Here is a 24,868-nt window from a genome sequence, read left to right on the forward strand (position 1 = left end):
ATTTACCCAGTAATTGGTGGGCATGCATTATATATAATTAGATTCTACTGTTCCTTTGTATGTCTAATACTTGTCACTCATTTTTTATCCCCCACTCAAGTCTAGCTTGACTCTGGGACTATCCAAATTACAACTATAATTCCATTCACAAATGTCTTCTCATCTTTATCCCTCATTATGTATTATAACAAGTTTAATCTTTTAATTTTATTTATATATTTTAAACATTAAAAATGATTATAAAGAATATATATAAATTCATTTCTCTTGTAAAATTGGAAACAACACAAATTAATTTGAAGTTTTTTTTATGGCTATCTTTACTGTCACTTAATTCTGAATTCCGTCTCCATCTTCACAGGTAAGAAGTGTTAAATCAGTTAGTGGGTATCCTTCTAGTCCTTTTGTGTGCCTTTACAGACATTTTAATGAATCAGAAGATTTTTAGCATTGATGTTTAAATGTTTGTGAGAATCATATTGTAATATCTATCTGCAATTTGCTCTTTTTCCATCCAACAATGTCTTTCAGTTCTTTCCTCATGTATCTTATTCTTTTTTAACAACTGCATACTGTTTCATGGCATCTATAAACCACACTTTATTCCCCTACTGATGGGCACTGAAGTTCTTTCCAGTTTTCCTCTATTTCAAAAAATGCTTTAGTGAATATGCTTGTAAATGCCTCCTTATTTATGTGTGAGTGCTTTTGTGAAGTAAAATATAAAAAGTAGTATCTTTAAGGAACGGGACATGCATATATTCTGTTCTAAGTAGACGCTACCATATTTCGTTCTAATGTGAGTGTACTGAGCATTACTTGTCGTATCTCAGCTCTGTGTTCTTCTTTTTACACTCAGATCTAAAATGCTGGGTATAGGATTCTGCAAACTCCATTTTGCAGGCTCCTTTCCCAAATGACTCACATTGTTAGACTCTGCCAATACACGGCACAGTTAGGAGATTAGACACCACCAGAAGAGAAGAAGCCTTTCTTCTTCTGCTTTATTTCTCTTCTCTTTCCTGTTTTGGTGACGTTTCTGGAATTGACAGTGTCCCTCTACCTTCAGCCACAGCATCTCTTTCTTGGTGAACCACCTCTGGTGTGTGGCCAGGTGGCAACTCCTAGGCAGTCCCAGCATCTCTTTTGGGACCCTACACTACACCTGCCTTCTTGAGACCCCAGCCCTTGAGGCAGTAGCCACATTGTGCAGTTACTTATCTCTGCATTAACTCACCCTCCTTTTCTGGCTTTTTTTAAAGCCCTTGTTTGGTAACTAGATTTCTGTATTAAATACCCATATGTTTTAAATACTGAGGTAGTTTCTTTTTTCCTGATTGGACTCAGTTGGATATAGTAACTTTCAGGACTGGCTATGTAATTTGTGGGGCTCAGTGTAAAAGGAAAATTCAGGGGCCCTTGTTGAAAACTTATTAAGAATTTCAAGATGCTGACAGCAGAAAATTAAACTAAGTGTGGGCCCTTCTGCTCAGGGGACACTGTGGGACTGTGTGGACCACCTGTACCTGAAGCCCGTGTGTCTGTCACTTTCATAGCAGCATATGAGGGCAGATATTTTCTCACTCCTTCACCAAAACTTGAAATTATCAAACTTTTAATTTAACCAATTTTATGGGAAAAATTATTTAATTTGTATCTCATGAATTTATTGGTCATTTGAATTTCTTTTTCATTGATTTTCTACTCATAGCATTTGACCATTTTTCTATTGTGTTGATGGTAGCAATTCCTTAAAATAACCTGGATATTAATATTTCATCTGAATTAATATATTGTAAATATTTTCTACTCATTGATTACTTGCTTTTTGTTTTTGTTCACAGTACCTTTTTCCATACAGAAATATTTTAATTTTTATCTATTTTTTCCTTTTGGCCTTTTTGCTTTTTGTATCTTGATTTAAAAAGACCTTCCTATTCTAAAATTATATTTTCTCCTACATATGCTTTCATGGTTTTTTTAATGTTATTTCTTTGGTTAATGTATTTTACTATCATTTCCTTGCTTAAGACTATCTAAAGATTTTTCACTGTGTAATGTACTTAAGTGAAATCTACTCAGATATCATACATATTTCATGCTTCATAAATCTAAAACAGAAGCTCTGAGCTTTTCTTCCCTACATATCAACTTCCTGCTCCCAGAGGCTTCTGATCTCAGTAAATGGCAACTCTACAACTTCCAACTGGTCATGTCCAAATAGGAGTCATCGTTGACTGCATCCTTCTCTCACACCCCATATACAGACGAAAGATATCCTGATGGCTCTACTTTCAGAATATATCCATAATACACCTTTTTATCTCCACCTCCACCTCTACCTTCCTGGTCTAGCACCAGCATCTCTTGCTGATTACTGCAGTAATCTCTTAATTGGTCCTCTTGCTCCATCTCTTACCCTTTAGAGTCTGTTGTTGGCACAGTAGGCAAAGGAATCCTGTTAAAATGTAAGTCAGATCATGTCACTACTTGGCTCAAAATCTGCCAGTGGCTTCTGTATTACTCAAGGTAAAAGTCAAAATCTTTACAGTGGCCTGCAACATCCTACATGATCTCACCTGCTTCCACAGCTCTGATTTCTTCTTTTATACCACCACCCCCTCCACTCGTGCCCACCTTGCTGATTTTGTTCCGGAAACAGTGGTCTCTGTGCTCTGTTCCTCATACAACAAGAATGCTCTTGCCATTGCTTTGCTTTGTTTTGTTTGGAAATGTTTCTTATTTGATAAATAAAGCGATTTTAAAATAAAAAAATAGAAAAAAGAAAAGGATGCTCCAACCTCAAGGATTTTGTTCTTGTACCTTCTGTCTTGAAGGCTGTCTGCTCAGATATCTACACTTCCCTCTGGTCTCTGCATTGTGAACAGCCTATATGAAATATGCATACTCAACACTTCTTATTCTCCTGTTCTTACTTTCATTTCTTAATAGTATATCTTGATGTATTATAAAGTTACAAATTTATTTTTATTGTCTTCCCTCTGGGTTTGAAAACTTCCTGAGTACAGGACTTGTTTTATTTGCTGATGTATTGCCTGTGATTAGAATGATATCTGGTACATGGTTGGTGCAAATTAAATATTTGTTGAATAAATGAATGGAATCTTCTCTTTCTGGCATCTAAAGTCTTCACAATCTGAAACAATCCATATATCCTTGTTACTACTTTATTAACATGAATCTTTTTCGTGGGCAAAATCCCCTAAACTCCCAACCTTCTTTCATGATGTTGCTTTATCCTGATATACTTTCTGGTCTTGTCTTTTACTTCTTTTAATTTTGTTTATCTTTAAGGGTCTAGGTAATATCTCCCATCAAATCTCATGGTTTTTCATTTTCTTACATGCTTATTCCCCAAAGACTTTTAGGCTGAGGGTGTGAAAGAATGCATTCTAGACCTTGCTGTGCTATTAACTTAATTGAGGCTCTCAGAATATCAGTTGAACTCTCAAGGCTGAGTATTATAATTTTCAAAAGGAAGGACATAAATTTGATGAGGCACAAGGAACCCTTTAGTTCTATTACTATATAAAGCTGAATATATCATATTTTTATCCACACACTTTTATGACTTTCCTATCTTCATGAATTCTAAAATTGTCTACCCAGCTGTCCAAGCCAGAAACTGGAAAATCATCCTAACTCCTGTCTTTCCTTCATCTTGGACAAACATTTGATAAGTAATTATCATCATATTACTCACAAGGCAGTTTATAACTGGCCCCTTCTTAGCCCCATTTCCCACTAACTCTCCTCCTCCTCACCAGTTGGACCACAACTTGTAGTTTCTTGACTGTGCCTGCACCATTCTATTGTGGGCCTTTGTACTTTTCCTCAAACTGACTTCTGTCTGATGAATAAGTTCCCTGAGTCATTATCTAGGTCATTTTTAATAAATATATTTCTTTCTCGTGGCTGAACTCTTCTAATCTTAATAGCATTAATATAAGGAAGATTTAATGCTTACTCAAATTCTTGTCATTCTTCCATTTCATGGGGAGTTTCTATCCCCAAATTTTTAATAAAATTTAAAAAAGTTTGTTTCTTAAATGCTGTGATTTCAAAGTATTTGTATTTATATTAATAGTTACCATTTCTTCATGCTTGATATATTTTAGACTGTGTGCCAGGAACTTAATATTTATTATTGCTAACTATTATAACAATCCTACAGGGTAGGTGGTCCTTTTCTGGAGATTAGGAAATAAATGAGGTGTTTAGATATCTTGTATAAGGTAAACAACAACTTCAGTTTTGTATGTAGTCAGACATTGGTTCTTAAAGTAAGGAGAACTTCAGTTACTTCAGGGGCAGTGGAAGTCTACAACATATCATCTCTCCAAAAGGTTTAATTCAATCTGAATGTTATATATCTTTGCAGTCAACTTTGTAAAAATGGTCTTTTAATTTTTCTCCATGAACATTATGAAATTGAAAAGTTTGAGATTTGGCCATTATGACTAATTGCAACAGCATGAGGAACTTTTTTGATATAATTTTGAAGCCATCAAGTCAGTCATTGGCTAATGAGCTTTATCCATGGATAAGGAAAATGATCAAATGAATTAATAACTAGAGACTAACATTTCCAAAAAATATTTTAAATATAGAGGCGACTGGCTAGAAAGTCATTATTGCAGTGTCATTTATCTGAAAAGACTACAGTAGGTTGATCTTTCCATTTAGGTCAAGGATACGCTAAAAATTGGCATAATTACAGGGAAATTTTCTTCAATTCATTGTTATAAAAGGATGATATACTCATCATCATATATACATACATAAACATATATACATATATATACACATATACATGACATGGGTTTAATTCCTATAAAATTGCAAGAATTCTAATATGCAAGAATAAAATGGATAATATTCATGTCAATTTCCATCTAATAAATGTGTAGTTGCAGCAATATTTGTAAGACAAACTCAGGAGGAAACAATCTATAAAGGGTTGAATAGCCTCAACTTAATCAACTTTTATGACTTGCTTTAATTAATTTAAAATAATAAATATAAACTGCCTTAGGGTAAACACATAAAAACTTTTTAATCAATAAGTATTTTATTGAGCTTGTTATGCCCCACATCTGTGAGCTGAAGTGAATGGGATGCAGAAGATAATATTGTATTAATTAGGGCAATTCTAGCTGCTATAGATATACCTAATTCTCAGTGGCTTAACATAATACTTTAAATCTTCCTTACGTCAAGCCCCAAAGGGGAAGTTTTGATCAGAAGGCTGTTCTTCTAGTTTAGGAATTCAGTTCTTCCCAACCTTTTGCTCTGCCATCTTCATTTTGTAGCTATAAAGGCCACCATACTACTCTGCTTCAAGCTGGAAGGGGAAAGAGCATGAGAATTTCCTATGGAAGGGTTTTTCTGGGGAAGTGTTTGATGGGCCTGGTCTGTAAGTGGTGCACATTTCTTCTACTCCCTATTTCATATTTCAATGCCTAGCACTCAGTCATGTGACTACACCTAACAGTAGGGAGGTTGGGAAATGCAGTCTAGGTCTACAGGAAGAAGATTCGAGTTTTGAGGAGCATAGAACAGTCTTTGACCTAAATATACAATCGCTAAATATTAGAACTAGAATTGTTCTTATTATTTTTAGACATGTTTGTCATTTTACAGATAAATAAATGAGACATATGAAATTCACATAACTTGCAAAGTTCATATAAAAATGAAGTAGCAAAATTAATACTTAAATCTAAGTGACCTTGACTGCAAAACCAGGGTTCTCCCATTTCTTAAGATAGGCACAATCTAGTAGAGGCGGAAGGTAATAATGACACACATGAAGCAGTCAGGAAACCTGCCAAGCCAAAGTCATTAACTGGTGTCCCCTCCTCTGTCCTGAAGTAGTGGTGAATAGCCCAAAGACTTGTTTTGAGTGATCCACCACTACAATAAATTTTTTTTAATCTAAGTTATTAACATTTAAAAATCAAATATTTTCATGTGTGTGTTCAGATTTCTGGCTTAAAAATCCCTGCAAGATCTGACCACTCTGGATCTACATTTTTGCGTGACAAAATGGGCTTAAGAGTGGAGTCACGGTGCCCTCTTTGTGGGCATGCTCACTCCAGTTCATCACACTTCCCACCTGGCCTGTGTCACTCATGATATCTGCTTGGAACTCTGAGCATTTGATTTTGTGGTCCTTGAATATGCAGCATCATGGAAGTGCTTTAGAGTTCTGGTATGGAAAACAATAGGTTTTGGGTATATCTCTCCTTCATCCCCTTGAGGAAGTTGGAGCCCTTTCCTCATAGGTGAACTTCTTTGCATGTGAGTGTCAATGAGTGGTGAATTCCTTATCCCTAGGTGGTATTTACTCAGGGCTTGGGAAATCATGAGAAGTATTTTCTGGACAGCATACAAGTATCAATTATTTGGGTCCATGACCTACTGACTAACCTTATTTTAATTCTAAATATTTCACTTGTCCCTGATTTTCCCATATGTATTCCATATCTACCTTAAGCCACTTCTCTTATCCATATTTAGATGTTTTCATTTTCTCATATCTATTCCATGCCTACCTTAAGCCACTTCTCTTATGTGTATTTAGATATTTTCATTTACAGATCATTTCACTTGATTTTAGATAATAATGCATTTCCCCTGAACACACAGAGTTATATGCTTGGGGACTCAGTAATAGGAGTATCATGCCTCAGTATTTTTATATGACATAGAACATATAGCAGAGTATCATAAGACACTTAGGGCTTCATTCTGAAACTTTATATCCTCTCTACCTCTAACATATGACTCTTCCACTTTGGCTTTCCACCCCTTTCACTTTTTGGATTCACAACTTTTGGAGACCCAGATCATGAACATGGGGTCCATGTACACCAGCTACCTCATCTCGAAAATTGTCAAGGATTAGGTAAAGCAGGAAGCTCAGTCATACACATAGAAAGTGTCCAGTGTGAGGTTCTTAGTATTTTGGTATCCCGTTTTAACCACTCCAAAGATGATCAGTCCAGAGCATAGACTGGAATAAAGTTCCATGTTCAGGTGCATGGGCTCAGTGGAGACATGAAAAGGGGGGCCATTCTTTTGTACTTCTTTGGGTCTCAATGTTTTAATTTATAAAATGGGGATGATACGTGTTTCTGCCTGATATAGTTGTATGAGGATTAAATGACCCAATTCAAGTAAACTGTATAGAATAGTGCCTGGTGCGTAGTAAGCATGAATTATTATTTGGGAGGCAATAGATATAAGAGATTAAGAGAATGGGTTGGAGTCAATTCAGTTTTCTTTTGTGCCCTGTGTCCTCTAATTCCTTGTTATAAGAATTAGGCAAATTATTAAAGTTATAGTTTCTATGGGCTTTAAAGAATATCAGCCTTGTAAGGTTAATATAAATATGCAATGAGACAAAAACATGTAAAGATTTTAGCACAATGCTTGGCATATTGCACCCAATAAATAACAGATAGATGTGCAGAACAGATAATTGTAGAATGTGAGTTCTGCACAGGAAAAAATGATCTTGGGAAAGCCTCCAATGAAATCAACAGTCAGATTTAAAAAAAAAAGAGAGAAGATGCTTGGTCAGTGTATCTATATAGTGCAAGAATGGGAATGAAAATGCATCATATTATGTTGAATTGCATCCACATTGCATTGTTTGAATGAATTAATTAAATAAGATTCTTAAAGTAAATAGTAATTGTCTTGTGTGAAGCATCAATATAGTGTCTTAGGAACTTGGGTCAAGAGAAAAATGCTATTGTAAATACTTTTAAATGTTTTGTTGTTATTTAAATTAACAATGAAATAAGAAAAGCCTTTGCTTGAGGCTGTGGATTTCTGTCTTCTTTCCTATGAGTCAAACATTGACTAAGGTGTTTGTCAGTGTGCAATTTGAAGTAAGATTGTTTTTGGTAATTAATCTAAGGAAGCTGTCATGATGAATGTTTAGCATTTTAAAAAATTGACCAACTTTTTATGACTGTCAATTGAAAATTGAATGAGGGAGATTTTCCAGAAACGTCATTACCAGGCATTGAATGACAATTTGCTATATTCCAGTGGTTGATTATTGGCATTTTTGATATTTACAGTGGATCTAAACCTGGCTGAAAATAAGAATCACCAGGAGGAAGGTATTCAAAACAGAGAAAACCAGGCCTCACTCTTGGAGATTATGATTCATTAGGTTTAAAAAAGGATCGGGGGCAAAATGATGGAGTGGTGAGGCCTGGGTTTTAGTTACTCTGCTGGGGCAGTTTGTAGAAAGTCAGGAACTGCGTGGACCAGACACCGCAGAGGAATTTGAGTTTGGACATGTCATATTTCATATAACACTCACAAATGCATGGAATAGCTGAGATCAGTGAAATCTGTAAGTTCTCAAGGCCAGGGCGCCTGCGCCCCTCCCTGCCAGGCACAATCCTGAAAGAGGAGGGGCTGTCAGTGCTGGGAACCAGGAGTAAGAACTGCAGTTGCAGCACTGATTAACAAACTCAGACTGCTGAACAAAAACTCCAACCATAGATAAACTGAAACCAGACACCAGAGAATCTGGGAGCAATCAGCCTGGCTGGTGGAGAGGAGATAGGGCTAACGAAAACAGCAAAAAAAAAACCAAAAATAGAGACTTTTGGAGCTGGGGTGAACATAATATGGACAAGGGCTAGGCTCAAACAGAATCAGGCACATATGCAAATCCAAATCCCTTGGCTAAAAAGCTGGCTTCTCTGCTTTCTTGATTGTTCCTTAACCACCCTTAACTCCTTGTTTTTTTAGCATTTCAATAGCCCATCAGAACTGCAAGGAGTGGAAATAGTCCATACTGGGCCCTTCTTTTTCTTTTCTTTTCTTTTCTTTTCTTTTCTTTTCTTTTTTTTTTTATAAACAACTATTCTAAGAAGCCCATTACAGAAAGCCTCAAAGACTTGCAATTTGGCTCCAAGCAACAGTAGAGCTATGATAGCTCTGAGAGACAAAGCAATCAGTCTACTGGTGGAGAAAATTCACTAAAGACCCATGATTTCCTAAGAAAAGGGGGACATGACCCAGCTCCAGTGGCAGCCATACTTTGGGTAACTCAGACCCCAGGGGCTGGAATTCAGAAACCAGCTTCAGTCAGCCATGCCCCCAACTGGGTTAGGGTCACCAGGAGAACTAAAGGCATGCACCTCCTTACACTGGTGGGGGAGCTACAGGCTGGCAAGTGCCACCCACTGGGCAGCATAGGAAAAACTGAGTCTAGAGGCCTCACAGGAGGGTCTCATTCTTAAGGAAACTCCATACCCTCCTCTTGAGACCTGAGCCTCTCTGGACTGGAAAAACCTGACTGGGGTTGACCATATCTGAGGAGACCCTCACACAAAAAGGCTACAAAGAGGCAGGACAAGAAACAGAAAAATAAGAGGTGAAAAACTCCAATCAACTAAATAGAACCTAAGTTAGAGGCCTAGAATAAGCTGAACTAAATACCAGAGGTTAGAGAACAAGCCAACCAACAAGAAAACGTTAGGTAAAAGAGAGAAAATAAGCTCCAGAATAAACCAATCAAGAAGGTCAGATGCCTAGACAGCTCAAGATAACAAGCCATACTAGGAAACATGAAAATACACCAGCCAAAGGAACAAACTAATAGTTCAACTGAGATACAGGGGTTGAGACAACTAATGCTAAATCAATTCAATGAAATGAAGGAAGATAATAATCAAAGATGTTCAAATAAATCTCCTAAATCAATTCAAAAATCAAGTCAATGAACTGAGGGAAGATATAGCAAAAGAAATAAAGGATATAAGGGAGACACTGGATAACCATAAACAAGAATTCACAAACTTGTAAAAACAAATGGCAGAATTTATGAGAATGAAGGGCATAATGGAGGAGATGAAAAAGACAATGGAGGGATGCAACAGTAGATTTGAACAGACAGAAGAAAGGATCAGTGAATCGGAAGACCAGACATTTAAATTCATACACTCAAAAGAACAGATAGTGAAAACAATGGAAAAATTCAATCAGGGTCTTAGGGAGCTGAGTGACAACATGAAGGACACAAATACACATGTTATGGGTGTCCCAGAGGGAGAAGAGAGGGGAAAGGAGGCAGAAAGAATAATAGAAGAAACAATCACTGAAAATTTTCCAACTCTTATGGAAGACAGAAAATTAGAGATTCAAGAAGTACAGCACACCCCAAACAGAATAGGCCCCAATAGACCTATACCATTACACGTACTGATCAGATTGTCCAATGTCAAAGAGAAACAGAGAATTCTGAAAGCAGCAAGAGAAAAACAATCCATCACATAGAAGTGAAGCTCGAAAAGACTATGTACAGATTTCTCTGCAGAAACCATGGAGGTGAGAAGACAGTGGTATGATATATTTAAGATACTGAAAGAGAAGAACTGCCAACCAAGAATTCTATATTCAGCAAAACTGTCCTTCAAAAATGAGGGAGAGATTAAAATATTTTCAGACAAACAGACACTGAGAGAATTTGTGAAGAAGAGACCAGTGCTACAAAAACACTAAAGGGAGTGCTATAGGCTGAAAGGAAAAGACAGGAGAAAGGTTTGGAGAAGAGTGTAGAAATGAAGATTATCGGGAAGGGTAAAAAGAGAGAGAGGAAAAAATAAGACATGACATATAAAATTCAAAAGACACAATGGTAGAAGAAAGTACTGCTCTTACAGTAATAACACTAAATGTTAATGGACTAAACTCCCCAATAAAAAGACACAGACTGGCAGAGTGGATTAAAAAACAGGACCCATCTATATGAACTCACCTTAGACACAAGGACAAAAATCAGCTGAAAGTGAAAGGTTGGAAACAGATATTTCATGCAAACAGCAACCAGAAAAAAGCAGGAGTAGCTATATTAATATCAGACAAAGTAGACTTCAAAAGTAAAACAATTTAAAGAGACAAAGAAGGACTCTGTATATTAATAAAAGGGTCAATTCATCAAGAAAATGTAACAATCATAAACATTTATGCACCAAGCCAGAGTGTCCCAAAATTCATGAGGCAGGCACTGAGAACATTGAAAGGAGAAGTAGATAACTCCACAATAATAGTTGGAGACTTCAATACACCACACTCATCAATGGATAGAACATCTAGACAGAGGATCAATAAGGAAATGGAGATCTGAATTGTATGATAAATGAACTAGACTTGACAGACATTTTTAGAGCACTGCACCCCACAATAGCAGGATACACAGTTTTCTCAAGTGCTGATGGAAAATTCTCCAGGATAGACCACATGTTGGGTCAAAAGCAAGTCTCAACAAATTTAAAAATATTGATATTATGAAAACACTTTCTCAGATCACAACAGAGTGAAGTTGGAAATAAATAACAGGCAGAAGATTGTAAAATTCACAAATATATGGAGACTAAACAACACACTCTTAGAAAACCAGTGGGTAAAGGAAGAAATTACAAGAGAAATTAGTAAATACCTCGAGGCAAATGACAATGAAAACACAACATATCAAAACTGATGGAATGCAACAAAGGCAGTGCTGAGAGGGAAATTTATTGCCCTAAACACCTATATTAAAAGAGAAGAGAGAGCAAAAATTGAGGAATTAACTGTCCACCTGGAGGAACTAGAGAAAGAACAGCAAACTAACCCCAAAGCAAACAGAAGGAAAGAAATAACAAAGATTAGAGCAGAAATAAATAAAACTGAGGACAGGAAAACAGTAGAGAGAATCAACAAAACCAGAAACTGGTTCTTCAAGAAAATCAACAAAATTGATGGACCCTTAGCTAGGCTAACAAAAAAGAAAAAGAGAGCAGATGCAAATAAATGCAATCAGAAATGGGAAAGGAAACATAACTACTGAACTTGCAGAAATAAAGGAGATAATGAGAAGATACTATGAGCAACTGTATGCTAATAAACTAGACAAGTTACACGAAATGGACAACTTCCTAGAAAAGCATAAACAAACAGCATTGACCTGAGAAGAAATAGATGACCTCAACAAACCAATCACAAGTAAGAGATTGACTCAGTCATCAAAAAGCTCCCAAAAATGAAAATCCCAGGACCACATGGCTTCACATGTGCATTCTACCAAGCATTCAAGAAAGAATTTATACCAATGCTGCTCAAACTCTTCAAAAAAATTGAAGAGAAGGGAAAGTTACCCAACTCATTCTATGAAGGCAACATCACCCTAATACCAAAATCAGTCAAAGATGTTACAAAAAAAGAAAATTATAGACCAATCTCTTTAATGAATATAGATGCAAAAATTCTCAACAAAATACTCGCAAATCGACTCCAGCAGCACATTAAAAGAATTATACACCACAACCAAGTGGGATTTATTCCAGGTATGCAAGGCTGTTTCAACATAAGAAAATCAATTAATGTAATACACCACATCAATAAATCAAAGCAAAAGAACCACATGATCATCTTGATTGATGCATTAAAGGCATTTGACAAAATTCAACATCCTTTCTTGATGAAAACACTTCAAAGGATAGGAATAGAAGGGAATTTTCTCAATATGATAAAGGCAACATATATGAAAAACCCACGGCAACACTGTACTCCATGGGGAAAGACTGAAAGCTTTCCATCTAAGATCAGGAAAAAGACAGGGATGCCCACTGTCACCATTATTATTCAACATCGTTCTGGAATTTCTAGCTACAGCAATTAGGCAGGAAAAAAAAATAAAAGGAATCCAAATTGGAGACGAAGAAGTAAAACTTTCACTGTTTGCAGATGACATTATTCTATATGTAGAAAATCCAGAAAAATCTGCAGCAAAGCTATTAGAGCTAATCAGTGAATACAGCAAAGTGGCAGTCTACAAGCTCGACATGCAAAAATCTGTAGTGTTCTTATACACAACTAATGTGCAACAAGAGGAAGAAATAAAAAAATTCCATTTACAATAGCAGCCAAAAGAATCAAGTATTTAGGAATAAACTTAACAATGGGCACAAAGGACCTATACAAAGAAAATTACAAGAAACTGCTAAAAGACATTGGACAGGACCTAATTTCTGTTCTTCCTTAAATTGAAGAACATACTGCGTTCATGGATTGGAAGACTAAATATAATTAAGATGTCAAATCTACCTTAACTGATTTATAGATTCATTGCAATACCAATTAAAATCCCAGCAACTTACTTTGCAGAAATAGAAAAACCAATAACCAAATTTATTTGGAAGGGCAAGGTGCCCTGAACAGCTAAAAATATCTTGAGAAAGAAGTCTCACACTACCTGATTTGAAGCATATTACAAAGCTACAGTGCTCATAATAGCATGGTGCTGGCATAAGGACAGAGATACCAACTAATGGAATCGAATTGAGTGTTTAGAAATAGACTCTCACATCTACGGACAATTGATCTTTGATACGGCAGTCAAGCCAAAGTAACTGGGATGGAGCCACCTCTTCAATGAATGGTGTTTGGAGAACTGGATATCCATTTTCAAAAGAATGAAAGAGGACCCCTATCTCACACTTTATACAAAAATTAACTCAGAATGGATCAAAGACCTAAACATTAGTGCTAAGACCATAAGACTCTTAGAAGAAAACACAGGGCAATATCTTAAAGGTCTTGTGATAGGAGGTGGTTTCCTAGACCTTACATCCAAAGCATGAGTAACCAAAGAACAAATAGACTAATGGGATCTGCTCAAAATCAAACACTTTTGTACATCAAAGGACTTTGTTTGAAAAGTAAAAAGGCAGCCTACACAATGGGAGACAATATTTGGAAACTATGTGTCAGATAAGGGTTTAATATCCTGAATATGTCCTACAACTCAAGAACAGAAAGACTAACAACCCAATTAAAAAATGGGCAAAAGACATGGACAGACACTTTTCTGAAGAGGAAATACAAATGGCTCAAAAATATATGAAAAAATGCTCAACTTCACTGGTTATTAGGGAAATGCAAGTCAAACCACAATGAGATATCATCTCACACCTACCAGAATGGCCATTATCCAAAAAACCCCAGAAAATTACAAGTGCTGGAGAGGATGTGGAGAAGGAGGCACACTTATTCATTGTTGGTAGTATTGTAGAATGGTGCACCCACTCTGGAAGACAGTGTGGAGCTTTTTCAGGAAACTAAGTATATATTTGCCATATGACCCAGCTATTCCATTGCTAGGTATATACTCAAAGGAACTGGAAGTTAAGACACAAACGGACATTTATAAACCAATGTTTATTGTGGCATTATTCATGATTGCCAAGAGGTGGAAGCAGCCCAAATGTCCATCAATGGATGAGTGGATCAACAAACAGTGGTATATACACATGATAGAATATTATGCAGCTGTAAGACAGAACAAAGACATGGAACATATAATAACATGGATGAATCTTGAGGATATTATGTTGAGTGAAGTTAGCCAGAAACAAAAGGACAAATACTGTATGGTCTCACTAATATGAACTAACATTAGTGAGCAAACTTTGAGAGCTGATAACAGGCTACCAGGAGATAGAGGGTAGAGATCAGGCATTTGATACTGAAGGACTACAGAATGTTCAGCAGGATTGATTGTATAGATCCAGAAATAGATCACATAATACTGTGTGATGGTAGCACGATATTATAAGTACACTGAACAAAGATGTCTATGAGTAAAGCTGAAAGAGGTGGGATAGGGGAATGTATGACACCAGAGGTAAAGATAGATGATAAAGACTGGGACTGTATAACGTGGCAAAAACTGGAGTGGCCAATGACTGTTGCTAAATGTACAAATATAAAAATATTTTTACATGTGGGAGAACGAATGTCAACCATGCAGAGTGTTGAGAAGGGGATGATATTTGGGAAAAAAACATAATCAAAGCAAACTGGAGTCTATGGTCAACAGTAACATTGTAATATGCTTCCATTAAGTGTAATGAAGGCAATATACCAAAGTTAAATGTGTATGAGAGGGGGATATAAGGGAGGGATATGCGATTCTTGGTAGTGGTGGTGTTTTCTGTCCATACTATTATATTGTATTGTTCAACATTTTATTTTTCTTTTTATTATCTTTTTTATTACTCACCAAACAAACCTTTTTATAGTAATTAATATGTTCAAGTGCTGACTGTGGTGATAAATGTACAACTGTATGATGACACTGTGAACAACTGACTGTACACTGTGGATAATTGTGTGGTGTTTGAATATATCTCTATAAAATTGTAGGAAAATCTATAAGTAGGGGCAAAAGTGCTGGAGAGAACATGGAGAGAGGGATGTACCTATTTACTTTTGATGAGGAAGCAGAATGCTGTAGCCTTTCTGGAGGTCAGTGTGGTCATTCCACAAGAAGTTAAGTATGTGGGAGCTGTATGGTCCTGCAATCTCATTAGGGGGCATGTAGTTGGAAAATCTGAGAGCAGAGACATGAATGGACATTTGCACACTGATGTTTGTGGAGGCAGTATTCATGATTAGCAATGGGTGGAAGTGGCCTAAGGGTACACTGACTGAGAAACAGAATGGTGAATTGTGGTGTATGCATACAGTGGAATATTGAGCAACTACGAAAACGAGTGAAGCTGAGAGACATGCAGCGTGGTGAATGGATCCTGTAGACAACATTTTGAGTGAAGTACACCAAAAACAAAGGCAAATACTACAATGTCTCACCAATATGCACTAACTACATTTTATAAACTCAGAATTGAATTTTAGAGCACAGCCTAACAGGGAAATGACTATTGTAATGGTCACTAGAGTGTAAGCTGAATTATAATGGCTGTCTCCAAACTCTAAGATGCTGATCCCCTTTGTGTATAACTGATTGGTCTCTGGAATATTGGTTGTCTGTGAGACACCTGAAACTCAGAGCTAGAGCTCAGCAGATATGAATGTCAGTATTAGTGCATACAGCAATTGTTAAAAAAAAAAAAAAAAAAGCTGAAAAAGAGCCCAGATTTCCATTAGAGATATGAATGAAGCACATGTGGTTAAGACTAGGGCAAAACGGGCCAAAGGGTAAAGGTTGAAACTGACTGTGTGTTAAAACTTAAACTTCCCTGTGAGACAAAGGGAAGAGACGTTTATGTGGTGTAGGATCTATATTTTCTAAACAATATAACTTCTACAGTCAATTTGTTCAAACACCACAATTACCTGGAACTTTGAATAGGAAGTGAGATACAGTAGGTTTGTATAGGTTAGAGATGTTAGAGTGAAATAGCAACACATCCCAAAGTAATTTGGGTGAAGAGTAAAAATACATATGCAGGGCCCCTCGAGGAGCTGGGGGAAAATGTGGAAGTGTTGGACTTCCTCACCTGGACAGTTGCTGATGTTTTCACAAACATTAAGGACTGATGGCTCGGTGTGCTGAGCCCTCTATCTTGGGGCTTGCCCTTATGAAGCTTGTTGCTGCAAGGAGAGGCTAAACCTGCTTATAATTGTGCCTAAGGGTCTTCCCTTGAGTGCCTCTTTGTTTCTCAGATGTGCTCTCTCTCTCTCTCTAACTAAGCTACCTTGGCAGGTGATCTCACTGCCCCTATGTGGGACCTGACTCTCAGGGGTGTAAATCTCCCTGGCAACACAGGATGTGACTTCCAGGGATGAATCTGGACCCAGCAGCATGGGATTGAGAACATCTTCTTGACCAAAAGGAGGATGTGAAATGAAATGAACTAAAGCTTCAGTGGCTGAGAGATTTCGAATGGAGTCGAGAGGTTACTCTAGTGGACATTCTTATACACTATATAGATAACACTTTTTAGGTTTTAATGTATTGGAATAGCTAGAAGTAAATACCTGAAACTATCAAACTCTAACCCAGTAGTCTGGACTCTTGAAGACAATTGTGTAACAATGTAGCTTACAAGGGGTGACAGTGTGATTGTGAAAACCTTGTGGATCCCACTCCCTTTATCCAGTGTATAGATGGATGGATAGAAAAATGGGGACAAAACCTAAATGAAAAATGGGGTGGGATGGGGGGTGTGATTTTGGTGTTCTCTTTTACTTTTATTTTTTATTCTTATTCAGATTCTTTCTGGTGTAAGGAAAATGTTCAAAAATAGATTGGGGTGATGAATGTGTAACTGTATGGTGGTACTGTGAACAATTTATTGTACACCATAAATGATTGTATGGTATGTGAATATATCTCAATAAAATTGAATTTAATTAAAAAAAAAGGGTCAGAAATTTGACCTATAGAAAGCATCCCCAATGATTCCAGTGATGATCTGGGTTTGGGAAATGCTGATCTTTTGGACTATCACCTCTCTATTCCAGACTGAAAAAGTAATTCATGGGATTTTCCATAAATCATTGCAAAAGTTCATATAAACATTCTTTTCATTAATGTATATGTAAATTACTTATGAATCATTTTGGAGATAATTTAGTTATAAGATATATAAGAACTTTATTCAATTGCAGAAATAAAAGTTTAAGGAAAGCTCAACTTAAAAATTAAATTTTTAACTTTGCCATTGCCATAAACTTTGTATTTCTTAAAATATTTGTCACCAAGGCACACTATAGGCAATTTTCATAGTGGGTGTTTTTAAACGCACAATATATTTTTCCTATTTTTAACATTTCCTTCTTTACCTAACCAATCAGTATAGAATTAAGTTTTATATGTTGAGTTTAAAAATCTATCCCTCAGAAGCTATTATCCCCATGATGCTTATGATTTAATTTTTCTTTCATTCTTTTTTCTTTTTAGCCAGAGTTCTTACAGTATCCTATCAGCTCACAACAACTTTATGAAGCAATATCCTAGAATATTCATTCACAAAAAAGTCAGATTGCCTAAACTTTGCAGACTGGAGGACGAAAGGTAATGATATCTTCTTTTGAAAGTCAGGTTGACTGTGTGTATGTGTGTGGTGTGTGTGTGTGTGTGTGTAAGAAGTGGAATCAAAATCTACAAGTAGGTGATCAGTTCCCTGCACTTCATGCTAGCCATAAAAATGGAGATTGGTAAGTAGGAGTAACTTATTTTCTTGTTCAGCAGAAATATCTGTCCATCTCTGAAGAGCATATTTATTCAAACTTTTTGTCAAACAGTTGTTACCTTTTACATATTGATGGTGGTGTTTATGAAGGGACTTCATTAAAGTACTCTATAGGGTTTCATGAGAAAATTTCCCTGAAAATGATTAGAAAGTTTGTGATTGGAGGATATTTGGACTGGTATTATATGCCAGGGAATGAATGACAAAGTCACAGGACAGAGAAAAGATATTTGAGAAGTCTATTTTACTGTGTTCCTGCTTCTAGGTGGACCTGTATTTAAATGTATCTCACGTATTTTCAAAGGCAGAGAATGAGACCACTTAAATGTGTTGCAGAAGGTGTGGCTGACCTCCCTGGACAGGATGACAATGGGTTGTCCAATGGCAATGCAATGCTCCTCCTCTCGGGTTGGCCCTGGTCCTGCTAGAGCTGTAAGGTTCTTACCTCAGTGCAACATTAGGTCCAAGGCATTCTTTCCCCTTGGATACCACAGTTGTTCCCTGGGTATCTTATTCTGGATTTGCACCTCCCTGCCCCATTATTCATGTAGAATTGATCTGACCACTTTCTCCACCACCCGACGCCCCCTCTCCCTGTTGTACCTTGTATAACTTCTATTTCCATATCCATAAGATTGTATTTAACTTGTGTATTTGCTAGTCTGTATTTGTATTTCTGACACTTAGTAGAGGGACTGACACATAAAACTGGGACTAATAAATGTGTGTGGTTCCCTGGGAAGACTATCAGCTGTCTCTATAAGGGATTTGATCAAGAGTGTATTATTTATTTACTTATATCAACACTATAAAGATAAAACTTCAAACAGAATTATTGCAAAACATATATTCTCAGGGATTTGAGGATATCAGCATGGGAGACACTGACTTATTTTATGATCAGAAACCTTTCCTTTTGTCTATAGCTATAAGACAGTATCATACAGAACATACTGAAGTCATTAAGTGAGAAAAATCTCTAGTAGATGGATTTACTATGTCTTTTGAAGAATAATTCTGTTAAATTACTAAAAGCCTCATGAAAAATAGAGATTCAAATATATAACACATTTTTTAAGACTTTACCTTCTAGATTGGACTATGTCTCTGGATGGTAACCTTATGTAGAATGATCATACAAAGCTTATACTGTGATTTATCAAATTAAAAGCACACTGTAGGAAAATCTAATAAAAACAACTTGTATATTATTTTATTCCAAGTACACAATCTATTTTAATTTTATAGATTAGAAGGAAGCTCGTAAATTCAGGTCTGTCTATAGAATAAGAGACCAGGACGTTTTAAGAAGACTTGAAGTGTCCAATTTGCCCTAAGATCTCTTGATTAATCCAACATCACTGACCTTACAGCTTTTAGTTAAATCATTGATTTCTGAGGACCACAGGGAGGCACACCAGTGTCATTAACAAATCTAATGATGGAATTCCATCTTCATATTTTTAAGAAAAAAGATTGAGACCCAAAATTTATATTAACAGCCATATTGCAGTTTAATTGTAAAAGTAAAGAATGAACCCTCATCAACTTGGGAAATATACTGCATTAGTTAAGATTTGTTTGTTTTATGTGCCGGAAAGGCCAATCAGATTAGCATGAAAAGAAAAGGGAATTTGAGACTCACGTTTATGAAGTGTTTGGGAGTAGAGCTAGCTTGAGACTGAAATGATGATATTGGGACTCAGTTTTCCTCCATGTCTCTGACTCACCTTTGGCCTGGTTGGTTGCAGCCTCGCACTCTTTGTGGTGGCTCTTGACAACACCAGATTCATTGACTTTAAGGCTCAGATGAGGTGAAGGGTAGACTCTTCAAATATGGTAAAATGGTAAAAGTATACGCACACCCTGATTGAGATTTTCTTGAAGACACCCCAGTCAACAGCTGGTTGTAGTGAAATTACGAGTGGGGAAGTAATAATTTGAAAAATTGGGAGTGAACTTTGAAATCTTATTTTCAATGATTTAAGTCTAAGTGACTGTGAAAAAACATGATTAAAAAGGAGATTTAAGGAGAGGTGGGGCAAGATGGCAGAGTGGTGAGGTCTAGGTTGTAGTTACTTCTCCGCAGCAGTTGGTAGAAAGCCAGGAACTGCATGGGCCTTACATCTCAGAGGAATTTGAGATTGGGTAAACTTCATACAACATTTGCAAATGTGTGGGACAGCTGAGATCAGTGAAATCTGTAAGTTCTTGCAGCCGGGGACCCATGCCCCTCCCTTCTAGGAACAATCCCAAGGGAGGAGGGGCCGTCTGTGCTGGGAACCAGGAGGGAGAACAAAAGACACAACCGTAGATAAACTGAGAGCAGACACCAGAAAATCTGGAAGCAGTCAGCCCAATGGAGAGGAGACAGGGCTAGCAAAACAGCAAAAAAAAAGAAAAAGGAAAACAAAATAAAAACAGAGACTTTTTGGAGTCAGGTGAATATAATACTGAGAAGGGCAGGGCTCAAACAGAATCAGACACATATGCAAATCCAGGGAGGGAGCGCCCTTGTCTAAAAAGCCAGCTTCTCTGCTTTCTTGAGTGCTCCTTGGTTGCCCTCAACTCCTGGTCTTTTAGCATTTCAGTAACCTATTAGATCTGCAAAGAGTGTAAATAGTCCATACTGGGCCCTTCCTTTTCTTTTTTTTTGTTTCTTTTTTTAATTTTTTTCTCTTTTTCTAAAACAATTACTCTAAGAAGCCCACTACAGAAAGCCTCAAAGACTTTCAATTTGGGCCCAGGCAAGAGCAGAGCTAAGATAGCTCTGAGAGACAAAGCAGTAAGTCTAGTGGTGGAGAAAATTCAGTAAACACCATAACTTCCCAGCCCTATTGGGACTTAGATCCCGGGGTTTGGAATTCATTAACTAGCTTCAGTTAGCCACGTCTGGACTGGGTTAGGGTCTCCTAGAGAACTAAAGACTCCCAGCTTCCTTACACTGGTGGAGGAACTGCAGGCTGGCAAGTGCCACCTGCTGGACAGTATAGGAGAAGCACAGAGTCTAAAGGCCTCACAAGAAGGTCTCATTTTCAAGGAAACTCCATACTCTCCTCCTGAGTCCTGGGCCTCTCTGGACCAGAAAAATCTGATGGGGGCTGACAATATCTCAGGAGATCACCACACAAAAAGGCTGCATAGAGGCAGGGCAAGAAACAGAAAAACAGATGAAAAACTCTGATCAACTAAACAGAATCTAAAGGTCTAGAATAAGCTGAACTAAACATGCAAGGTTAGAGAACAAAGATAACCAACAGGAAAATCCTAGGTAAAAGAGTGAAAACAAGCTCCAGAATAAACAAATCAAGAAAGTCAGATGCCTAGACAGCTTAAGATAATGAGCCATACTAGGAAACATGAAAATATGGATCAGCCAAAGGAACAAACTAATAGTTCAACTGAGATACAGGAGTTGAAGTAATATTATTGCTAGATCAAGTCAATGAGCTGAAGGAAAAACTAATTGGAGATGTTCAAACAAATCTAAATCAATTCAAAAATCAAGTCAATGAACTGAGAGAAGACATAGAAAAAGAGATGAAGGATATAAGAAGGACACTGGATGACCATAAGGAAGAATTCATAAACTTGAAAAAACAAGTGACAGAACTTATGGGAATGAAGGGCATATTGGAGGAGATGAAAAAGACAATGGAGGGATACAACAATAGACTTGAGCAGGCAGAAAAAAGGATCAGTGAATTGGAAGAACAGACAACTGAATTCACACACATGAAAGAAGAGGTGGTGAAAGAATGGAAAAATATGAGCAGGGTCTTAGGGAGCTGAGTGACAACATGAAACACACAAACATACGTGTTATGGGTGTCCCAGAGGGAGAAGAGAGGGGGAAAGGGGCAGAAAGAATAATAGAAGAAATAATCACTGAAAATTACCCAACTCTTGTGAAAGACAGAAAATTAGAGATTCAAGAAGTACAGCATACCCCCAAACAGAATAGACCCCAATAGACATACTCCAAGACACTTACTGATCAGATTGTCCAATGTCAAAGAGAAAGAGAGAATTCTGAAAACAGCAAGAGAAAAGCAATCCATCACATACAAGGGAAGCTCGATAAGACTGTGTACAGATTTCTCTGTAGAAACCATGGAGGTGAGAAGACATGGTGTCCCAGAAGGAGAAGAGAAGGGAAAAGGGACAGAAGCAATAAAAGAGGAAATAATCAATGAAAATTTCCCATCTTTTATGAAAGACATAAAATTACAGATCCAGGAAGCACAGCATACCCCAAACAGAATAGATCTGAATAGGCCAATGCCAAGACACTTAATAATCAGATTATCAAATGTCAAAGACAAAGAATCCTGAAAACAGCAACGGGAAAGTGATCCATCACGTACAAAGGGAGCTTCATAAGACTATGTGCGGATTTCTCAGGAGAAATCATGGAGGCAAGAAGGAAGTGGGGTGATATATTTAAGATACTGAAAGAGGAGAACTGCCAACCAAGAATTCTATATTTGACAAAACTGTCCTTCAAAAATGAGGGAGAGATTAAAATATTTTCAGACACACAGACACTGAGGGAGTTCGTGAATACGAGACTGATGCTACAGGAAGTAGTAAAGGGAGTACTACATGCTGATAGGAAAAAGACAGGAGAAAGAGGTTTGGAAAAGAGTGTAGAAATGAAGATTATTGGGAAGGGTAAAAAGAAGGAGAGGGAAAAATAAGACTTTACATATAAAATCCAAAAGAAAAAATGATAGAAGAAAGTACTGCCCTTACAGTAATAACACTAAATGTTAATGGATTAAACTCCCCAATAAAAAGACACAGACTGGCAGAATGGATTAAAAAATAGGACCCATCTGTATGCTGTCTACAAGAAACTCACCTTAGATGCAAGGACAAAAATCAGCTGAAAGTGAAAGATTGGAAACGGATATTTCATGCAAACAGCAACCAGAAAAAAGCAGGAGTAGCTATATTAATATCAGACAAAGTAGACTTCAAAAGTAAAACAATTTAAAGAGACAAAGAAGGACACTGTATATTAATAAAAGGATCAATTCATCAAGAAAACATAACAATCATAAGCACTTATGCACCAAGCCAGAGTGTCCCAAAATTCATGAGGCAGACACTGAGAACACTGAAAGGAGAAGTAGATAACTCCACAATAATAGAGACTTCAGTACACAACACTCATCAATGGATAGAACATCTAGACAGAGGAACAACAAGGAAATGGAGATGTTGAATTGTGTGATAAATGAACTAGACTTGATAGACATTTTTAGAACACTGCACCCCACAACAGCAGGATGCACATTCTTCTCAAGTGCTCATGGAACATTTTCTAGGATAGACCACATGCTGGGTCAAAAACAAGTCTCAACAAATTTAAAAATATTGCTATTATAAAAAACACTATCTCAGATCATAATGGAATGAAGTTGGAAATAAATAACAGGCAGAAGATTGAAAAGTTAACAAATATATGAAGACTAAACAACACACTCTTAGAAAACCAGTGAGTAAAGGAAGAAATAACAAGAGAAATTAGTAAATACCTCAAGGCAATTGACAATGAAAACACAACATATCAAATCCTATGGGATGCAGCAAAGGTGGTGCTGAAAGGGAAATTTATTACCTTAAATGCCTATATTAAAAGAGAAGAGAGAGCAAAAATTGAGGAATTAACTGTCCACCTGGAAGAACTAGAGAAAAAACAGCAAATAAATCCCAAAACAAACAGAAGGAAAGAAATAACAAAGATCAGAGCAGAAATAAATAAAACTGAGAACAGGAAAACAACAGAGAGAATCAACAAAACCAGAAGCTAGTTCTTCAAGAAAATGAACAAAATTGATAGACCCCTAGCTAGGCTAACAAAAAAAAAAAAAAAAAAAAAAGAGCAAATGCAAATAAATGCAATCAGAAATGGGTAAGAAGACATCACTGCTGACCCTGCAGAAATAAAGGAGATAATGAGAAGATACTATGAGCAACTGTACACTAATAAGCTGGACAACTTACACAAAATGGACAACTTCCTAGAAAAGCATAAACAACCAACATTGACCCAAGAAGAAACAGAGGACCTCAACAAACCAATCACAAGTAAGAGATTGAGTCAGTCATCAAAAAGCTCCCAAAAATGAAAATCCCCGGACCACATGGCTCCACATGTGCATTCTACCAAGCATTCAAGAAAGAATTAATACCAATCCTGCTCAAACTCTTCAAAAAAATTGAAGCGGGAAAACTCCCCAACTCATTCTATGAAGCCCATATCACCCTAATACCAAAATCAGATAAAAATACTACAAAAAAAGAAAATTATAGACCAATCTCTTTAATGAATATAGATGCAAAAATTCTCAACAAAATACTCACAAATCGAATCCAGCAGCACTTTAAAAGAATTATACACCACAACCAAGTGGGATTTATTCCAGGTATGCAAGGCTGTTACAACATAAGAAAATCAATTAATGTAATACACCACATCAATAAATCAAAGCAAAAGAACCACATGATCATCTCGATCGATGCAGAAAAGGCATTTGACAAAATTCAGCATCCTTTCTTGGTGAAAACACTTCAAAGGATAGGAATAGAAGGGAATTTTCTCAATATGATAAAGGCAACATATATGAAAAACCCACAGCTAACATCGTACTCCATGGGGAAAGACTGAAAGCTTTCCCTCTAAGTTAAGTAACAAGAGAGGGATGCCCACTGTCCCCATTGTTATTCAACATTGTGCTGGAAGTTCTAGCTACAACAATTAGGCAGGAAAAAGAAATAAAAGGAATCCAAATTGGAGACGAAGAAGTAAAACTTTCACTGTTTGC

The 24,868-nt window shown here is 36.8% G+C and overlaps 1 protein-coding gene across 1 annotated transcript in view; it reads left to right on the plus strand.

The window, feature by feature from the left end:
• CNBD1 (cyclic nucleotide binding domain containing 1) overlaps positions 1-24,868 on the plus strand; it is a 423,545-nt gene that overhangs the window by 23,511 nt on the left and 375,166 nt on the right. Inside the window, exon 3 of the mRNA XM_037802596.1 lies at positions 17,744-17,857. Coding sequence (XP_037658524.1) covers positions 17,744-17,857 — 114 coding nt within the window. The remainder of the gene's footprint in view (positions 1-17,743; positions 17,858-24,868) is intronic.

Source organism: Choloepus didactylus, chromosome 14 (assembly GCF_015220235.1).
Source record: "Choloepus didactylus isolate mChoDid1 chromosome 14, mChoDid1.pri, whole genome shotgun sequence".
NCBI classification, from domain to species: Eukaryota; Metazoa; Chordata; class Mammalia; order Pilosa; family Megalonychidae; genus Choloepus; species Choloepus didactylus.